The sequence below is a fragment of the Aulonocara stuartgranti genome (assembly GCF_965226115.1).
Source record: "Aulonocara stuartgranti genome assembly, chromosome: 22".
Classification (NCBI taxonomy): Eukaryota; Metazoa; Chordata; class Actinopteri; order Cichliformes; family Cichlidae; genus Aulonocara; species Aulonocara stuartgranti.
In genome coordinates, this window is record NC_138957.1 from 28493924 (window position 1) to 28512918 (window position 18995).

General features: G+C 41.3%; 1 protein-coding gene across 1 annotated transcript in view; it reads left to right on the forward strand.

The window, feature by feature from the left end:
• LOC309698557 (interferon-induced very large GTPase 1-like) overlaps positions 1-15628 on the forward strand; it is a 43383-nt gene extending 27755 nt beyond the window's left edge. Inside the window, 4 exon segments of the mRNA XM_082521079.1 lie at positions 11229-11313; positions 11442-11476; positions 11585-12835; positions 12841-15628. Of these exon segments, the coding sequence (XP_082377205.1) occupies positions 11229-11313; positions 11442-11476; positions 11585-12835; positions 12841-15411 (3942 nt within the window). The 3' untranslated portion in view covers positions 15412-15628.
• Positions 15629-18995: the final 3367 nt, after the last annotated feature.

The window sequence follows — 18995 nt, forward strand, 5'->3', positions numbered from 1 at the left end:
AAAGCTGCAGGCGACAGTGATGGCCAGACGGGTTCCTCCACCGGGACCCTCCACCGGAAGCAGGCTTCTGAACGGGCCCCTTGGACCCTCCAACAGAGGCAGGCTGCTGAACGGGCCCCTCGGAGCCACACGAAGTCTGAAGCGGTCCCTCGGACCCTCCAGCAGAGACAGAAGGCTGAAGTGGCCCCTTAGACCCTCCAGCAGAGACAGAAGGCTGAAGCTGCCCCTTGGACCCTCCAGCTGAGGCAGGTAGGTACAGAACAGAACCAGCCGGTGCGGGGACCTCTGGCAGAGACGGATCAGAACCAGCAGGCGCGGGGGCCTCTGGCAGAGACAAAGGTAACTGAAGCTGTGCAGGGCACTGGCTCTGCCCAGGCACCGCTGACACGGTACAGTTCTGACACTGGAGACTGAGCTACAGGTACCGCTGACACTGGAGACTGAGCTACAGGTACCGGGGACACTGGAGACTGAGCTAGTGGCAGCTGGGACACTGGAGACTGAGCTAGTGGCAGCTGAGCAGGTGACGCTGGAGACTGAGCTAGTGGCAGCTGAGCAGGTGACGCTGGAGACTAAGCAAAAGACTGCTGGGCAGCTAACTAAGCTAAAGACTGCTGGGCAGCTAACTGAGCTGAAGGCTGCTGGGCAGGAGACTGAACAGGTGATAAGCAGTTATTGTCCTTTGCCGTACAGAAGACAACCCCCGAGTAAACAGTCCCACAGTTCAAACCAATAATATTGTCCTTTCTAATCACCACAGCCAGCCGCTCTGAAATCCCGAGGTCCAACTGTGGCGAGGGGTGTCAACGGCATGAGCGCCCGTTTGGGCTGACAGGCCAGGCAGAACATCCTCCATTGGGCCAGGCAGCGAAGTAATAGTGCCTGGGTGGGTAGCAGCAGCCTGGGGGTGAAGACGAAGTTCGTTCAGAACGAAATTCTGTGCGAGCGGGTGAAGTGAGCTGAACAACCAGGGGAGACCAGAAACTAAGTGCTGTAGCTGATTAGCTATGGCTTGGTGAAATTCTTTCCCCTCGTGCTCCAGCCATAAGTTCATTAATCTGTCCACAGAGTAAATAATATCCTCCCGGTGCTCCTCGGGAAATTCGAATGCTGCTGGGTCCATTGTGGCTGGTTCATACTGTCAAGGCCGGCAGGGCGAGCTGTGTGGAATTTATTAAAGGGACCCAAGATGCAGGCATTAGTGATGTGAGTGGGATTTTATTGAGGACGAATCCAAACAGAAAAGGCAAAGGTGTGGAAAGGAACCAAGCAAAACCTAAACTGGAGAAAGCTAACAAAACACAGACCTGAAATGGCGAAGCAGGGAGACGTGGGTAGATGACACAGACTGAAGCAGGGAATGAACACAGATGACGGAGCGAGATAACGCAGACGAACCAGCAACAAAACCCTAACAAATGGCAAACCTTAAGAAAAGACATAACAGAATAAACAAGAACCGCTTCCGAGTATTTTCCTCTCCAACGTCAGGTCCATAACCAACAAAATCGACGAACTGAGATTACAAATTGCAGTCAATAAGTGTGTACGGGACAGCAGCATAATATTACTCACAGAGACTTGGCTGCAGCCATCAATTCCGGACTCGGCTATTGAGCTAGCAGGCCGCACGGTTCACCGTCACGACAGGAACGGCCACTCCGGTAAGATCAAAGGAGGGGGTTTATGCATCTACACCAATGACAGCTGGTGCAAAAACACAAAGACTGTAGACAGCCACTGTTCCCCGGATTTGGAATACTTGACTGTGAAGTGCAGACCCGTCTACATACCTCGCGAGTTTACTGTTGTCATGGTAACGGCCGTGTATGTACCACCCGATGCTAATGCTAACTCTGCCATGGAGGAGCTGCACAAGACAATAAGCAACCAGCAGAACTCCCATCCAAACGCAGTGCACATTATAGCTGGGGACTTCAACCATGCTGATTTAAGGTCAGTATTCCCCAGATTTGAACAGCATATTAAATGTGCAACGAGGGGGAAAAACACATTGGATAAAGCCTACAGCAACATCCAAAAAGGCTACAGAGCAACCCCTCTACCACATCTAGGTTTGTCAGACCACATGTCCATGCTGTTGATCCCTGCATACACTCCCATTAGGAGAAGAGCCCCCCCAGTCACAAAAACTGTGAAAACCTGGCCAGAAGGTGCATCACATCAGCTGCAGGACTGTTTTGAAAACACGGACTGGAGCGTGTTCGAACATCAGGACCTTGAAGAGCACACAACATCAGTGCTCTCATATATTAACTTCTGTGTCAACAGTGTCACTGTGGACAAACGTCTCCGGGTGTATTCCAACCAGAAACCCTGGATGACTAAAGAGGTCCAGGTCCTGCTGAAGCAACGTGACGCCGCTTTTAGATCCGGTGATGGTATGCAGTACAGTGCAGCCAGATCTCAGTTGAAAAGAGGCATCAGAGAGGCCAAGGCAGCGTACAAGAGAAGGATCGAAGACCACTTCACCACCAACAACTCACGACAGGTATGGCAGGGAGTTCAGCACTTAACCAACTACAAACCTGGCAATACCACGTTGACTGAGGGTAACGCGGAGCTTGCAGAGGAGCTGAACCACTTCTTCGCACGCTTTGAGGTGAAGGGACCAGAGGCAGCAGCAGCAAAAACATCGGACAGCAGCAGCCCAAGCCTCATAGTGCAGGAATATGAGGTGAGGCGCACACTGAGGGCAGTGAACCCCAGGAAGGCCACCGGACCAGATGGGGTAACCGCAAAGGTCCTAAAAGAGTGTGCAGACCAGCTGGCTGGGGTCTTCACTAAGATCTTCAACACTTCACTGTCCCAGTCCTGCATCCCGCCGTGCCTAAAGTCAGCCACAATTGTCCCACTGCCAAAGCGTACTAACATTAGCAGCCTCAACGACTACCGACCAGTTGCTCTAACACCTGTTATAATGAAGTGCTTTGAGAAACTGGTCCGACGTCACATCATGTCCTGCCTGCCACCCACACTCGACCCGCTCCAGTTTGCATACAGAGCTAACAGATCAACTGAAGATGCCATTGCTACAACGCTCCACACCACCATCTCTCACCTGGAAGTGCAGGGCCGTTACGCCAGGCTGCTCTTTGTTGACTTTAGCTCTGCTTTCAATACGATACTCCCGGATAGACTAATAGATAAACTGCTGGAAATTGGACTTCCTTCCACCACCTGCCGCTGGATCAGAGACTTCCTCTCAGACCGTGTACAGAGAGTTAGAGTGGGGCCTCATCTTTCCTCAGCCCTCAGCCTCAACACCGGCTCTCCACAAGGCTGTGTACTGAGTCCCCTACTGTACACTCTGTACACACATGACTGTGTTAGTTCCCACCCAGACAACACAGTCATCAAGTTTGCAGATGATACCACTGTGGTGGGGCTCATCTCAGGGGGAGATGAGACTGCATACAGAGCTGAAGTTCAGAGGCTGTCAGATTGGTGTGCAGACAACAACCTGGACCTCAATACCACCAAAACAAAAGAACTGGTAGTTGACTTCAGAAGGAGGAAGTCCGAGCTGCAGCCTGTCAGCATCAACGGGGAGTGCGTGGAAAGGGTCTCCAGTTTCAAGTTTCTGGGTGTGCACATAGACACAGACCTCCAATGGAGCTCTAACACCTCTGCGGTCTTAAAGAAGGCCCAACAGCGTCTCCACTTTCTGAGAATCCTCAGAAAAATGGACCTGAAGAAGGAGCTGCTGACCGTCTTCTACCGCTGCTCCATTGAAAGTGTGCTGACATATTGCATCGGTGTGTGGTTCTCCAGCTGCACCACAGCACACAGAAAGGCACTCCAGAGGGTCATCAACATGGCCCAAAAAATCATTGGACATCCTCTTCCCTCCCTGAAGGACCTGTACAGCACTCGCTGTCTCAAGAGGGCACGCAGCATCCTACGGGACTGCACACACCCAGGACACCGGGTGTTTAAGCTGCTGCCGTCTGGCAGGAGGTTCAGGCTGCTGAGGTCCCGAACAAATAGACTCAAGGACAGCTTTTACAACAGGGCAATAGCCCTGATCAATGTAAATAGCTGACCTGACTGGATACCTCCCTGGACTTTTTAGGGGGAGGTAACAATGTTTAAAACGATAACAATAATATTTATATTTATAACAAGGTGCAATAATAATTAATGTGCAATAATAACAGTGTGCAATACACATACACTTATTCTTCTTTTTTATACTAAGTTAATATACTGTGTTGTGTTGTTTGTTACGTTGTGATGTGTCATATCGTGTCGTGTTATATGTAGTGCCGACGTAGGACAGTTTTTCCAATTTCATTGTACTACTGTACTATGTATGACTGTGCAATGACAATAAAGAGTTATCTTATCTTATCTTATCTTATCTTATCTTATCTTAACATAGAATAATATAAAGAAACACAAAGCATAGAGTCGTCAGACTCAGGACCATGACACTATTAGACACTTACATGGAGAAACCTTTTGAATACAAAACACACCATGGCTAGCTATCCATGTCCATACTTACAGTCCTAGGTGAATACAAAACTAATATAGACCATTATAACGCTTAAAAGTGTTGGTGTACACAGTTAAGGTGTCCATGAGTACAGTCTCCTTGACCATCAAAAGGCCCTCAGAAACTGGGGCTGCATTCTGCAGCTTTCTGCTATGCACTTAGTTGGTCAGGAGTTCATCCTACAAGAAGATAATGCCCCAAAGAATAAGTTCAAGCTATGTGTGGTATCGTAAAAGAAAGAACAAGATGGTAAGCTTGAAAACATGGACTGGCCAGCAAAGTCTCAAGACTTAAAGCCCATCAAGCTGCTTTGGGATGAACTTGGCAGAAGAGTGAACGCAAAGCAACCTACAAGTGCTACACATTTCCAATATGGGAACTGCAACAGAGTTGGAAAAATATGTTTATGCGGAGACACCGAACTCCTTATACTGCTTGTTATTAGTTTTTTGTTATTTTTTAAAATAAATATTTGTAAATAGTTCTTTTGTGTTATAATCCATGAGCCAGGTTTTAACAGAAAGAGATCAGTAACATTAGATGATATCCGGTTGTTCAGTGATGACGCGACGAATCCTACTTCCGGGTCTAAAGTAGTCTGCGTTTAATATGGCTTTTGTCTTGTTAACATGTTTAATGTTATGTATTTTCTTCTATTTGATCTCAAAAAGCTCCTAAAACAGTCAGTGATCACTGCTGACCTCCCTCGGCTTTTATTACCGCTAATCATTTATTTAGGCTCAGTTTTTAAAACCTTAGGATGTAGCCCAGCCCATGCAGCAGTATATGAATGACTAACCTCGTATTGTGGATGGATTATCTCAGTTGTTCTCCTGGCTGAAGTTTTGTCCTTTTACAGCACCCTGCCATGCGATTACATTTGTTCCTGACCACCGAAAACACTCATGTTAACTTTTATCAAGTGGAAAAAAGTTAGCTTGTTCATATTATGCTAACATAGCTGTGTCGCTAGCGGTCATTATAGCACATCATTATATACCAGCTAGCCAAACTTCAGTAACCCTACAAACGTCACTGCTGTTTCGTTTTCTGTCTTCATTTATGTTGGAAGTGATAACAGAGATGTACGTTTTAATTTGTTTCCAAAACCCCGCAGTCAGGACATGCTATATTGTATTTAGATAGAAGCTAGCGAGCTAACTTCCTGCTAACTTCTAACTCCGTTAAATGTCATAAATTCCGTTTTCATGGATGCCTGGATGTTAAACTCAATTGTTACACCTGGTAGAGCAGAACGCTAATCATTTTATTAAAGATGAAAGACTTTAGACAGTTTTTCAACTCTCAGTAATGCCATAGTGATCGTTTGATATATGGACCTGCAGCGGAGTTTAGACCCAGACACGGCTAGTGACGTCAGACTGAACAACCGGATAGGTCTGCCCCTCATAAATCTCTCCTAACTACTCTCAACAAACAGAATATGACATGAGAAGTATAATGACCTTGGATCGCTGCATACACATGACTTTCATATGTGTGACATCAAAAGAAAAAGTGAAAGAATAATTCACTTTTATTTACATCGGCCGTGACCTGCTTAGTCATTTCTTTACCACAAAGTCACATGGTTTCTGGGAAATCAAAAGGTGAAGCACACGATTATTCCTTTTAATCATTAAGGCACGTTTATGGACCCTAAACTCCTTATATCTCTCATAACATCTCCCATTAGTTGAAAGCAAGTGGGAGGAGTTTGTGAGGGGCAAAATTAGCGTCCATTTTACATATCAGTATGTAAAGATGAACTGGGTGGGAGAAGGGTCAATGTAAATCAGTGTAACATCTTTCATAGTCAGAATCTTTGAGATGAAGCACTTTAGCCTGAAGAGGATGAAAATTATGTGAATTGTAAGGTTTTTACTGTCTTCAGATCTCAGCAAATTTCAGCGCCAGTGACAAGATATGCAGTTATTTTTCTCCATCTGGTGCAGACAGAAACATAAACCTATTTCATTTATTTCATTTTCATCTTTGATTGACTACTTGGATGTATGATTCACAGATTTCCTGAAAAGATAAGAAGTCACTGAGATGGAGGACCGTGATGAAACTTCATTGGAAGGTGAGGAGAAGGAAACGAGAGCTCTGTCATTTTCTGTTTGGGTTGGTGTTGCTGTTGCTGTGATGTAAACATTTTCTGTTCCCATTTTCTCTCTGCTGCAATGCACAACAGGAGTTTTTTAAAAGTCAGCTGTAAACAGCTTGATTAGTTTTCATCTTTTCATTACCAATCTCTTTCAGTTAGTAATAATAAAAGCGAATTAGTTAGGCGGGTGTCCTTTAAAACGTTCTGTCCAGATGAAAAGAATCAACCTTTTGGGAGTTATTGGCTGATGTTTCTATAACGTGTTACCTACAGAAGTCGGGGTGAGTCTAAAGGGGGCTATAAGGTGTAATAGACCACATTTCTTTTAAGGCTTTAATAAGAATAGTTTTTAGATTTAAAGTGAAATAATATAAACTATTCTTTTAATTCAATTTTAATAACATGTAAAAATATAAAAGTAAAAGCCACTCACCTTAGGCTGTTAAGTTGGACACCGAATTAGTAATATATTTTTCACACAAATTTTAAAATAAAAATAAAATTCTAATTCTAAAGAATGTACTCAGTTGGAATCTGTTATGTAGGGCACATGCAGCAAAAGAGAATTTAAAACAGTTTTCTTTTGTCTACATTTCAATTTTCAATTCAACTTATTTATAAAGCGCCAAATCACAGTTGCCTCAAGGCGCTTTTTATTGTAAGTTAAACTGTACAATAATACATGCAGAGAAAAACCGAACAATCATATGATCCCATATGAGCAAGTGCTTTGGCGACAGTGAGAAGGAAGAACTAAATTTTTACAGGAAGAAAACTTTTAAAAGCCTAATTTTAAAAATATAGATAGTGTCAGTCTCCCAAATCCAAACTGGAGGCTAGTTCCACAGAAGAGGGGCCTGAAAGCTGAAGGCTCTCCCTCTGATTTTACTTTTAAATACTCTAGGAAACCCAAATAAAATAATGTACCATCCCACATAGACAGGTCTGGTGTCAAGCTGGCACTGCTAGCTGACTTCTAGCATGGTAAGTGGTATGTCATCCAGATATAGCCCAGGCCTGGCGTAGGTGGCACTGTTTATGTGATGGCATGCCACATCTGGCACTAAGTTTAGAGAAAGTGTGTGACTGGGTGAATGTGACATGTTGCATAGAGCACTTTGAGTAATCTGGGAGAGTAGAAAAGGGCTATATAAGAATCAGTCCATTTACTGTCTGTCATGTTACTTTTGCACTATTATGTTCCGGCACATGTTGTTATTACATGGCTTGATTAAGGCACACATTAGGCTGACATCTGGGGCCAGAACTGAGACTGTTCTGGGCCAGCACAGGGCTATTATTTTTAATCGTTGTTGATAGAAGCTACTGCTAGCTAAGTAATATGGGAACAGAAAAGTTGCTAATGAGAACCAAAATATTAAGATAAAAAAACACACTTGACTATGAGGCTGCTGCTGAAAAAAAACCCACCAGTTTTCCATCCAAAGCTGGAACACTTTTCTCAAGTGTGTCGTTAACACATTTTTGTACATAATCATTTAAAAGGGAGCTCAGAAAAAACATTTACTCAAAATAATAATTAAGGAAGCAGTGTTTACTCTCAATCCCTGAGTCGTGTACAATTATAACTACATATATATCATTCAGAGAACAGAAAAGTTTTAAGTTTTTTAAACACTATAACAGATTTTAATTGATGTATCCACAATCAGGTTAATTGTTGGGGTTTACAGTGTATATAGCCCCAAATCACAACAACAGTTGCCTCATGGCTTTTTATATTGTAAGGTAGACTCTACAGTAATACAAAGAAAGCAGAGAAAACCCCAAAAATCATATGACCTGCTATGTGGGAAGGAAAAACTCCCTTTTAACAGGAAGAAACCTTCAGCAGAACCAGGGTCAGGGAGAGGCGGGGCCATCTGCTATGACTGGTTGGAATGACAGAAGGAAAACAGGATAAAAGACATGCCAGAGATTATTAACAAGCCCGATTCAGTGCAGAGAGGTCTATTAGCACATAGTGAGGAAGGTGACTGAAGAAGAAATACTCAGTGCATCATGGGAATCCCCCAGCAGCCTACACCTATTGCAGCATTACTACGGGAGGATTCAGGCACACCTGATCCAACCCTAACTATATGCTTTATGAAAAAGTAAAGTTTTAAGCCTAATCTTAAGGTGTCTGTCTCCTGAATCCAAATTGGAAGATGGTTCAACAGAAGAGGGACCTGGATCAGGATTTTAAATTTGATTCTTGATTTAACAGGGACCCAACAAAGAAAAACCAATATAGGAGAAGTATTCTCTCTTTTTCTAGTCCCTGTCAGTACTCTTGCTGGAGCATTTTGTATCAATTGCAGGCTTTCAGGGAGTTTTTAGGACAACCTGATAATAATCTAATAATAAATCACAGTAGTCCATCTTAGAAGTAATAAATGCATGAACTACTTTTTTTAGTATAACTCTGAGACAGGATGTTTCTAATTTTAGAAATATTGTGCAAATCAGAGAAAGCAGTCCTATGTATTTTTCTTTATTTAGCTTTAACTGGTCAGCAAGGAATTTTCCAGATTTATCAACATGTTCAAAGTTCCTCAAATGCAGCACTTGCATCAGAAATTATTTTCTCTTGTTAATTCTTTCGTTTAATTCTACTTTTAGATTTCTCAGGTTGTTTATTTTCTGTTCCTGTGGTGAAGCAGCATAGACAGCTCCTAATGATTTATTTCCTTTTGTTCTGTTTCTAATACAAGCGTTTTTTTCTTATGAGAACAGTAAAATTTTATTTTGCATTGCATTACTAAAGCTGTGTGTTCCTCCCATGACAGTAGGTTAATTGATTATTCTAAATTCCATCCATCCATCCATCCATCCTCATCCGCTTTATCCGGGGCCGGGTCGCGGGGGCAGCAGCCTAAGCAAAGAGGCCCAGACCTCCCTCTCCCCAGCCACCTCCTCCAGCTTATCCGGGGGAATACCAAGGCGTTCCCAGGCCAGCCGAGAGATATAATCTCTCCAGCGTGTCCTGGGTCTGCCCCGGGGCCTCCTCCCGGTGGGACATGCCTGGAACACCTCGCCCAGGAGGCGCCCAGGGGGCATCCTTGTCAGATGCCCGAACCACCTCAGCTGGCTCCTTTCGATGTGGAGCAGCAGCTGCTCTACTCTGAGCCCCTCCCGGATGGCCGAACTTCTCACCCTATCTCTAAGGGAGAGACCAGCCACCCTTCGGAGGAAGCTCATTTCTGCCGCTTGTATCCGCGATCTCGTTCTTTCGGTCACTACCCACAGCTCGTGGCCATAGGTGAGGGTAGGGACGTAGATCGACCGGTAAATTGAGAGCTTCGCTTTTACACTCAGCTCCCTCTTCACCACGACGGACCGGTGCAGTGTCCGCATTACTGCAGCTGCAGCCCCAATCCGTCTGTCGATCTCCGGCTCCCTTCTCCCATCACTCGAGAACAAGACCCCGAGATACTTGAACTCCTCCACTTGGGGCAGGAACTCATCCCCGACCCGGAGTGGGCACTCCACCCTTTTCCGGCTGAGAACCATGGCCTCAGATTTGGAGGTGCTGATCCTCATTCCCGCTGCTTCACACTCGGCTCTAAATTGTGCATGAATAATGAACTTGCAGCACTACATAAATGTAATTACATTTGCACCTGCAATGTTACAAATGAATCTAAAAATAAACAAATAATAAACAGATCTGTTTACTCTGAGGTTAATGAGCTAAAACTAACTGACAGCTAAAGGTTTTTTTATTGCCTTAAGGATATATTCTTTGTGTTTTATGTTCTGAGCGTTAATTAATGTTGACTTAATATTGATAACTATAAATGTCAAGTAAGGATTTTTTTTATAAAAAAGCAGTAAGGATGGAGTTTAACAGTTTGCATTCAGTTCTACAATATTCCTCATGAAAATATATAAAAAAATATTATGGCTGTTTGTCTGAGGTAAAACGTGTCATTGTTTAATAACTTGTTTGTTTCTCTAAAAACAAACATTACTCAAGCATTGCTTCTTGAAATGTTATCAAGGATTAATCATCCATTTGTGAGTGCTAGATTGTCTGTTTATACACTCTAAATAAGTCTGTAGTTCAAAATTCTGTATAGAAATGTATGATGGGGGAATTCTTGGCCTGGGTCAAAAAATTAACAAAAACCACCATGTGATGGTTCAGGTCAGTTATGGTTCAAATATGAACAGCATGTAGGGGTTTGAAAGATTTCCTTCACACACTCTTGCATTTATGAAGTCTGAAAATAAGGAGCAGGAATGCAGAAGTTTAGCAATCCCTCAGATCACTTGATTATAATAACAGCTTAAACAAGTGGTTTCCTCTGTCCCTTGACAGCAAAAAGTATTTTAGGTTTGCGATCACATATGTTAAATCAAGTCATTATTGGAAAATCAGGACAGGTCTTGATGTAGTTGATGAGCTACTTTGAGTAATCAATAAGACTAGAAATGTGTTATATATATAAATATCAGTCAAATCGATTCTAAAATGGTTTACTGTCTTCTCAATAAAGTACAAAGCAAGACCTTTTAATTCTGTTGTTATATATGTCAATGGTATTAACCAGATAAGCTAAATTTCAGGGTAATGTTTTTACTTCTCAGAGTGGCCCACTGGGTGATCACAATGATGACCAGGAGAGAAAATCAGGAGATAAATTTTATGAATCATCCAAAACCAATGACAACGGTACAATTTTTCATTATACAGTAACACAAAAAGCAAAAAATATATAAACTGCTGACTTCATAACTTTGAAAGGATTTGCAGCAACATGCACTGTGTATAATGCTTATCTGGTTCATGCTATCCTGCAGAAACCACCGATGATTACATAAGTGGAAACAAGAAGGTAGGAGAATAAACCTTTATTCAAAAGATCGAAATGAGTATTTACTCTGTTCTGCCATATGACAATGTAATTTGATTACATGTAGTACCTCTTTATTTGTTAATACAGTCAGGTATGGCTTCCAAAGAAATCAGCAGAAACAAACCGAGTCAAACTGAGACACTGCTTGACAGACTTCATCTTCAAGACAAAGTTGAACAGAAGTTGTCACCAGCAAATTTTCTTCAAATACGTCCACCTGGGAAACAGATGGACCATGTAACATCTGAGAAAGATCTAGCTCACACTTTTCTCCACAGGCTGATAATGTTGGACTACAGGGCCAGATATATTCCTGTAAGACCAAACAGTCCTAAGTCATCTGACGACACTAAGTCATCTATGTCAGTAGCTAACGACACTGAGATAGATGACAACTTCTATATACCATCTATCTCAGGTGACAGATATCTAGAGGATTTCTATAACCCCACTGTAAATGAATATACATCATCTATTATCTTTAATCATGAGTTATCAATCTCTGACGACACTGAGATAGATGAGATAGATGATGACAGTGATCTAGAGGTTTTCTTGAATACCACTGTAGACACAAATAAGAACGAGAATGCTCGTGTGCATCCAATGGATGTTCAGATGGCAGTATTTCACTGCTCAGACAGCTTCCTGAAACAGATGATGTTTACAAAGCTCTCTCAGTGTCAGTATGCCTTACCATTGCTTGTTCCTGACCTAGTCACAAACGAGATTCAGTTTCCTCTGTGGACTTTCAGAGAAATAGCAAAAACCTGGAAGGTAACTCAAATCAAAGATAACACAAACATTGGCACCATGAAGAGTGTTCCAGTCTACAAAGCTGAAACACCCTTGGTGTCATTTTTCCGTCTGGGTTCTTTGTCAGTGTCTAAATCTCAGCTGATCAACACTTTGATCAACAACCGTCACGACACCTTCTTTCACAGAAACTGCCCAGGAAGCACCAAGTCTCGCTATCTGATGGATGGTGTGGCAGAGATTGCCTGGTACTGCCCTGCTGGAAAACCCAATGATGCCTTCAATGACTGCATTGCCTTTTGTAATCTCCATGGTGATGCTCTGTTGAATAAAAAACAACATGACATACTGATTGAAAAATCTTCAGTCAATGTTTTTCTTGTGGCATCTCTGACAAGAAATAAAGAAATTCGATCTTTAATGTCATCTCATTTGAAGGCTGAGAAGCCTCTCATTTGTTTGATTGTTGATGACAGTCGTGATGCTGTGGAGACAAAAAAGGGAAAGTACATAATGGGACTCAGCGAAAAAAACCTCTCAGATGTATCTGAACAGCTTAAAAAGATCATTAGAGAAGTTTTGTCCAGCTTGAAACCATGGCTGAGCTCTCTGAAATCAGAGTGGATGAAACTGACCCAGCCTGTCAAAGAGGGAAATCTGCTGCTATGAAAATAATCAATCTGCTTACAAAGGATAACATGGATGTCTCAAAGATCAAAGATGAATTTCTCACTTGTCAAGGCCAACTGTGGCATCAGTGGAGCAAAACACACAGACAACTGTTTCATCTCACAGGAGACATTGAAATGGAGAAAAGTGACAAGGAAGATAAACTGATGAGAATACGTCAGATACAATGTGCTGCTTCCTGCAGTAAACTGATGCAGTTGTTCACTGGAAGTCTCTCATCATTGCCAGAAACAGACAGAGAGTATTTCCTAAAATGGACTCAGATCTTCATAGATACCCTCTCCACAGATGATGTTTCTTCAATTCTCAAAAGCTATGATGAAAAGTGGTCTGAGGTCTTGTTTTTGAAGAAAAAACAGGACAAATCAGATCTGTTATTAAAAAAACAAACTGAACTCGAAGACATATCAAAAAAACTTCAGTCTGCAAGTTTTGGTTTGGAGCACATCTTCAGAGAAATGGGACAGATCTATGAAGCCCATAAAACAACACAAAGAGAGAGCAGACACACTGACTGGTCTAAATACCCTGAGCTGGCTGCACAGCTGATGATATCAGGACACCCGATGGAGCTGATGGATGGTGATGCAGGTCACGTGCCTTTAACATGGATCTCCAGTCTTTTAGAAGAAGTCATCAACAAACTGGGAGACAAGAAAGTTTTTGTGTTGTCAGTTTTGGGCCTACAAAGCAGTGGAAAATCAACAATGCTGAACACCATGTTTGGGCTGCAGTTTGCAGTGAGTGCTGGCAGGTGCACCAAAGGTGCCTTCATGCAGCTGCTCAAAGTATCAGAGGAGATGAAGAAAGACTTGAAGTTTGACTATGTTCTAGTGGTGGACACTGAAGGACTGCGTGCTCTTGAAGTAGAAGGTAACAATCTTCATCATGACAATGAACTGGCAACACTTGTTGTTGGTCTTGGAAACCTGACACTGATCAACGTTGTTGGAGAGAATCCGTCTGAGATGCAAGACATTCTGCAGATTGTTGTTCAGGCTTTCATGAGGATGAAGGAAGTTAAACTTTCTCCCAGTTGTGTGTTTGTTCACCAGAATGTCACAGATGTTGCAGCAGCAGAGAAAAACATGGATGGAAAGAGACGTCTGCAGGAAAAACTGGACCAGATGGCCAAACTAGCAGCCAAAGAGGAAGTTTGTGATGCAGAGTGCTTCAGTGATGTCATTGATTTTGATGTTCAGAAAGATGTGAAATACTGTGCCCAGCTGTGGGAGGGCAGTCCACCCATGGCTCCTCCAAATCCAGGTTACAGTGAGAGCATCCAGGAAGTGAAGAACACCATCCTCTCTAAAGCTTCAAAGTCTGCTGGGATCACTCTCTCACAGTTCAAAACAAACATCCAGGACCTGTGGACTGCACTGCTGAATGAAAGTTTTGTTTTCAGTTTTAAAAAAACACATGAAATTGCAGTGTACAGAAAACTGGAAGTCCAGTATGGGAGCTGGACCTGGACCCTGAGGAAAAACATGTTGACCATTGAAAGCCAACTTCATAACAGAATTGAAAATGGAAAACTTCATGAGGTTGAACAATCTCATCTTTTTCAAGAAACAAGTAAAACATATGAAGAAGTCAGAAAAGAAATGATAAAGTACTTTGAGGATGACAAGGAGAAAGAGATCTTGGCTCAGTGGAAAGGACGATTTGAAATCAAAATGAAAGAATTTCGTGATGAACATGCAAACAGAGTAAAAATAAAACTGGATGGCATTATCCAGCAGAAGAAAGGTCGTAAAATGATGGATGATAAGAAATCAGAGTTTGAGAACAAACTGCTACAGAAGAGCAAAGAGCTCGCTCAGCAGCTGAAGGATAAGGCCAAAGATGAAAAGGAGCTTGAGAGACAGTTCAGCTCTGTTTGGAGCAGCTGGGTTACTGAATTAACAGCAGATATAAAACCTGTTGAAGACATCAACTTGGAAAAAGATCAGTTAACGATCCTTAAAGAACTTGGTTTTGAGCCAGCTCTTATAAATGAATGTAAAACAAGTGGCAGATACAAGAAAATATCAGACGTTGGTGATTATTCAGTTTATGTGATGACAAGTAGTAATCAGGTGATTAGTTTTTTTCAAAAACATATTTCAAGACGCCCTTTCTCCCATGAAGAACAACAACAGATCAGATCGTTCATTGACGCAGCTGAAAAAGACTCACTTGATGCAATCAGAAGCAAACCTGTAGTTACAAGAGGCTACTCAACAACTTATTTGCGTGAAGTAGCCAATCATGTAACATTAGAATTGCAGAAATTTCTGTCAGAGAAGAATTACACTTTGAGGAAGGAGTTTAGTGTTGATCTCTTACTGTTTGTGTTCCACAGAGCAAAGAGTTGGCTTCTAGAGTCCCTGGAAAAATTTGTAAAGAACAATGATGCCAAGGCTTACTTAGAAAGTAAAAAAACACAGTATTACACAGTTTTTAGAAGCTTTTGTAAAGAAAACTAATCTGCTGTTGTGCTTGGAGAACTAATCTGTGAGAAGCTGAAAGTTTCCACTGTTGAGGCTGTCTGTAACAAGACTGCCATTGATCTCGCTGGAAGGATGAGGTGTAATTTCCCAGCATTCAGTGAGAATAAACTGGAATTGGACAAACATGTGTTGAAGTCACTCGCTGAGAAAGAAAACTTTGTTGATTTCATCACATACATCAGAAATCCAAGGAGACAAACAGAAGCTTTCATTAAAGCAGAAGTACAGAAATACATCTACATGAGTCACAAAGATGAAGCTGTGAATATACTCAAGAAAAATGTTGATGGCATCAAAACAAGTGTGACTCAGGCTTTATTTACTGCAACACAAAAGGTCCAAATTCAGAGAGGAGACACAGACATGTGGCTGAAGGAATTTTCTAATGTCCTAAAGGATGTGCTGACATTTGACAACATTTGTCCTGAAAACTTCAGCGACATAAAACATTTTCACTTTCTCAAGGAAGAGATAGAAAAAGGATTTAAATCCATCACTGAGCAGATGAGCAGCCTGTCACTGTATAAGCTGAAGGAATCCAGGCAGAAGCCTGAAGAAATCCTCATAGATCAGCTTTGTAACTGCTGCTGGGTAACGTGTCCATTCTGTGCAGCTGTTTGTACCAACACCATCGAAGATCACAGTCCTGATGACCACAGGACTCCTTTTCATCGACCTGATGGGATAAAAGGATGGCACTATAGAAAAACTAAAGAGCTCAGCGTCATTTTCTGCACAACAAATGTTGCAAGTGAAGGAGGTTTTTATCCTAGCTCTGATTCACAGAAAGCCATTCCTCACAAACAGTACAAAACTGCTGGTCCACCGTATGATACCTGGAGCATCACCCCTGATGGGTCTAAACTGGCATATTGGAAATGGTTTGTTTGTCAATTTCAAACGCAACTGGAAGAGCACTATGGGAAAAACTTCATGGGCAGAGGAGCTATTCCAGATCAATGGAAATATTTATCTAAAGATGAAGCCATTAAAAATCTGGATGAAATGTTTAAATGAGGCAAAGAAACTGCAAATCTGCTGAAAATGATGATACTTGTTTTCACCTAACAACCCATGAATCCAGCTGTGACAGTCTGAGTGAGAAAAAGGAAATTCTATAAATTATTAACATGAAGATGTTATGAGTGACTATAAGTTAATTCACAAAAAATACAAAAGTCACATTCTCAATGTTTCGTCCATCTAGGCTTTCAGGGTGTTTTCCAGTTAAATACATGTTAACCTAATTTTGTTAATTGGGATATCATTCACCTGTTTATAACAAAGTTTTTTTTTTTGTTTATCAAATAGTCAAAAAATGTAAGGAAACCAAATCTAAAAACTGCTGTCAAACAAGTGTTAACACTCTTTGATCATTAAGTTCAAACATTGCATCTGAAACCACAACAAAAACATCGTCTTTTGTAATTTAGATTTAGATTCAATGTTAAGTTAAAGTTTATTCTCACAGATATATGATTTGAGATCTGTTTGACTGTCTTATGCTAATTTCATCTAAACCTGTTATATCCACACTGAATTTTGTTTAACTCGACTTTTATTTCATCTCATCTCTTTTTTTTTGTCTCAGCACTGGAATGATTTTTTTTATTATTTGTTTGCATTTGCAAATGTTTTGCGTGTTTAGTCAAGTGAAAAAAGACATGTGTCAACAGTTTGAACAACTTTTTGTTTTCTATGTCTTAAATAATAAAATAGTTTATGCTTCATCTCATTTGAATTGCTTTTTTTTTTCATTATGTACAACATTGAATGCAGAATAGTCCATCTAATTGTCAAAATCTGCTAACCTTATATTTCATAAATTGCACTGACATGGAGCAGCAACAAATTCATCAACAACTGATAAAAAACAGATGAAACAAACCTGACAGCTGTCTGCCAAACTAAGTCAACTGTCTGTTTGTGTGATCAGATTTGTAAATTTGCAAATAAGTTTCAGTTACTTTGTTTTCATGTGTAACTTTTGCTACACTTCTGCCGCGGTGGATCAGCAAATGTGTGAGGAGAGTTGTTTGTAAATAAGTTAAGTCAGTGCATTAGGCCTGAGCTCAGGCTCACAAACTCAGGCATTCTCTCAGGCTGTACCTGTACCATAAATTACAGAGTACTTACCACTAGATGGCGCAGTACTCTTCAATTTAAGTGTGAAATTGGTAGCAGTGGTTGTGCTGATACAAGGCCGTCTCAGTTTTTACAGACTACAATGGATTATCATGTGCTTGCTGTAAGTTTGTGTTAATGGGGGTTTTAGTGGCTGTCACTGGTAAATCATATTGGAGCTGCGTTAACTGAAACAGTTAACTAAAAAACTCCCTCTGTGAGTGTCTCACAGGACCTGATCTCCAACTAGAAGCCAGAGAGATGCGCTTTAAACTCACTGTTTAACCTTAACAGAATGTGTTCAAAATCACTATGAGCTTGCACAACTCTGGCTCACCATACAGCTGCAACAGCACAAATGGCCGGCTGGAAAATACTCAAATATGGTTGCAGTAAAAATGTCAAAGTACTTGCTTTGTTACATCACATTGTGAAATGTGAATAAGCAGTTTAACTGTGTACAAATCTCAGGAGCAGCCTGCACAGCACAGGCTGGACCCTTTAATATGCTTCAGGCAGGTCACTGGAAGGTCGGTGATTCCTCTGTGACCTTCTTATCTTGACCCTCTGAAACTTCTGCCCTGATCCCAAACATCCACAAACTAAAACCTGTGCACATTTTGCTTCTTTTACAGGAACACAGTACTGACACATTAATATATAATGTAAACACAAAAAGGAGGAAAATTAAGGGAAATGAGAGAATTAAAAGGGAAAACAAACACATGAGACCAGCATATGGATGATATAGTATGAGCTGATCATGTTTACTTAATTGGTTTTTTCCTTTTTCCACACTAAGCAACAGAAATATCTGAGATTTTCTGAGTTCTTTGTATATTTATGCATTTGCACACACATGCACGTGTGCACATTCACACACAGACAACTTCAACCCTCAAATACAGTATAAGGTTACGTAGTTAATATGTGTTAAATTACATGTTAACACCTGCAATCAAAATGGTTTTATTAATCTTTCTATGTTTCTATTTTTTTTTTCGCTTTCTGTATTTTTGCTGCTTCGTTGTCGATACCTTGTTAATACCTTTATACCTATTTCACACCTCCTACATCACAACTATTGCGTAAGAAAAAGATGCTCACAAAATGGTATAGAAATGGGAATTTAAAAAGCACACACACAAATGTTGAAAGGCCATTCAACGTTCTAGCTTTAAAATGACCATTTAAAAATTTTTGTAAACATGATTTTTATACTGGTTAAATACTGTCATATTTTTCAGGAAGGCAGACCCATTCATTAGCATTAGCAAACTCATCTCTTTGTCAACCCATCACTATTTCATACAAGCATGTAACAAGTGAGGCATTTTAAATGCTTCATTAGAGGAAAGCACAAGTTAATACAGAGAAAAGTGTTTTCTGTAAATTTATCCCCAGATAAACCTGAATGACATCATAAGATATTGTAT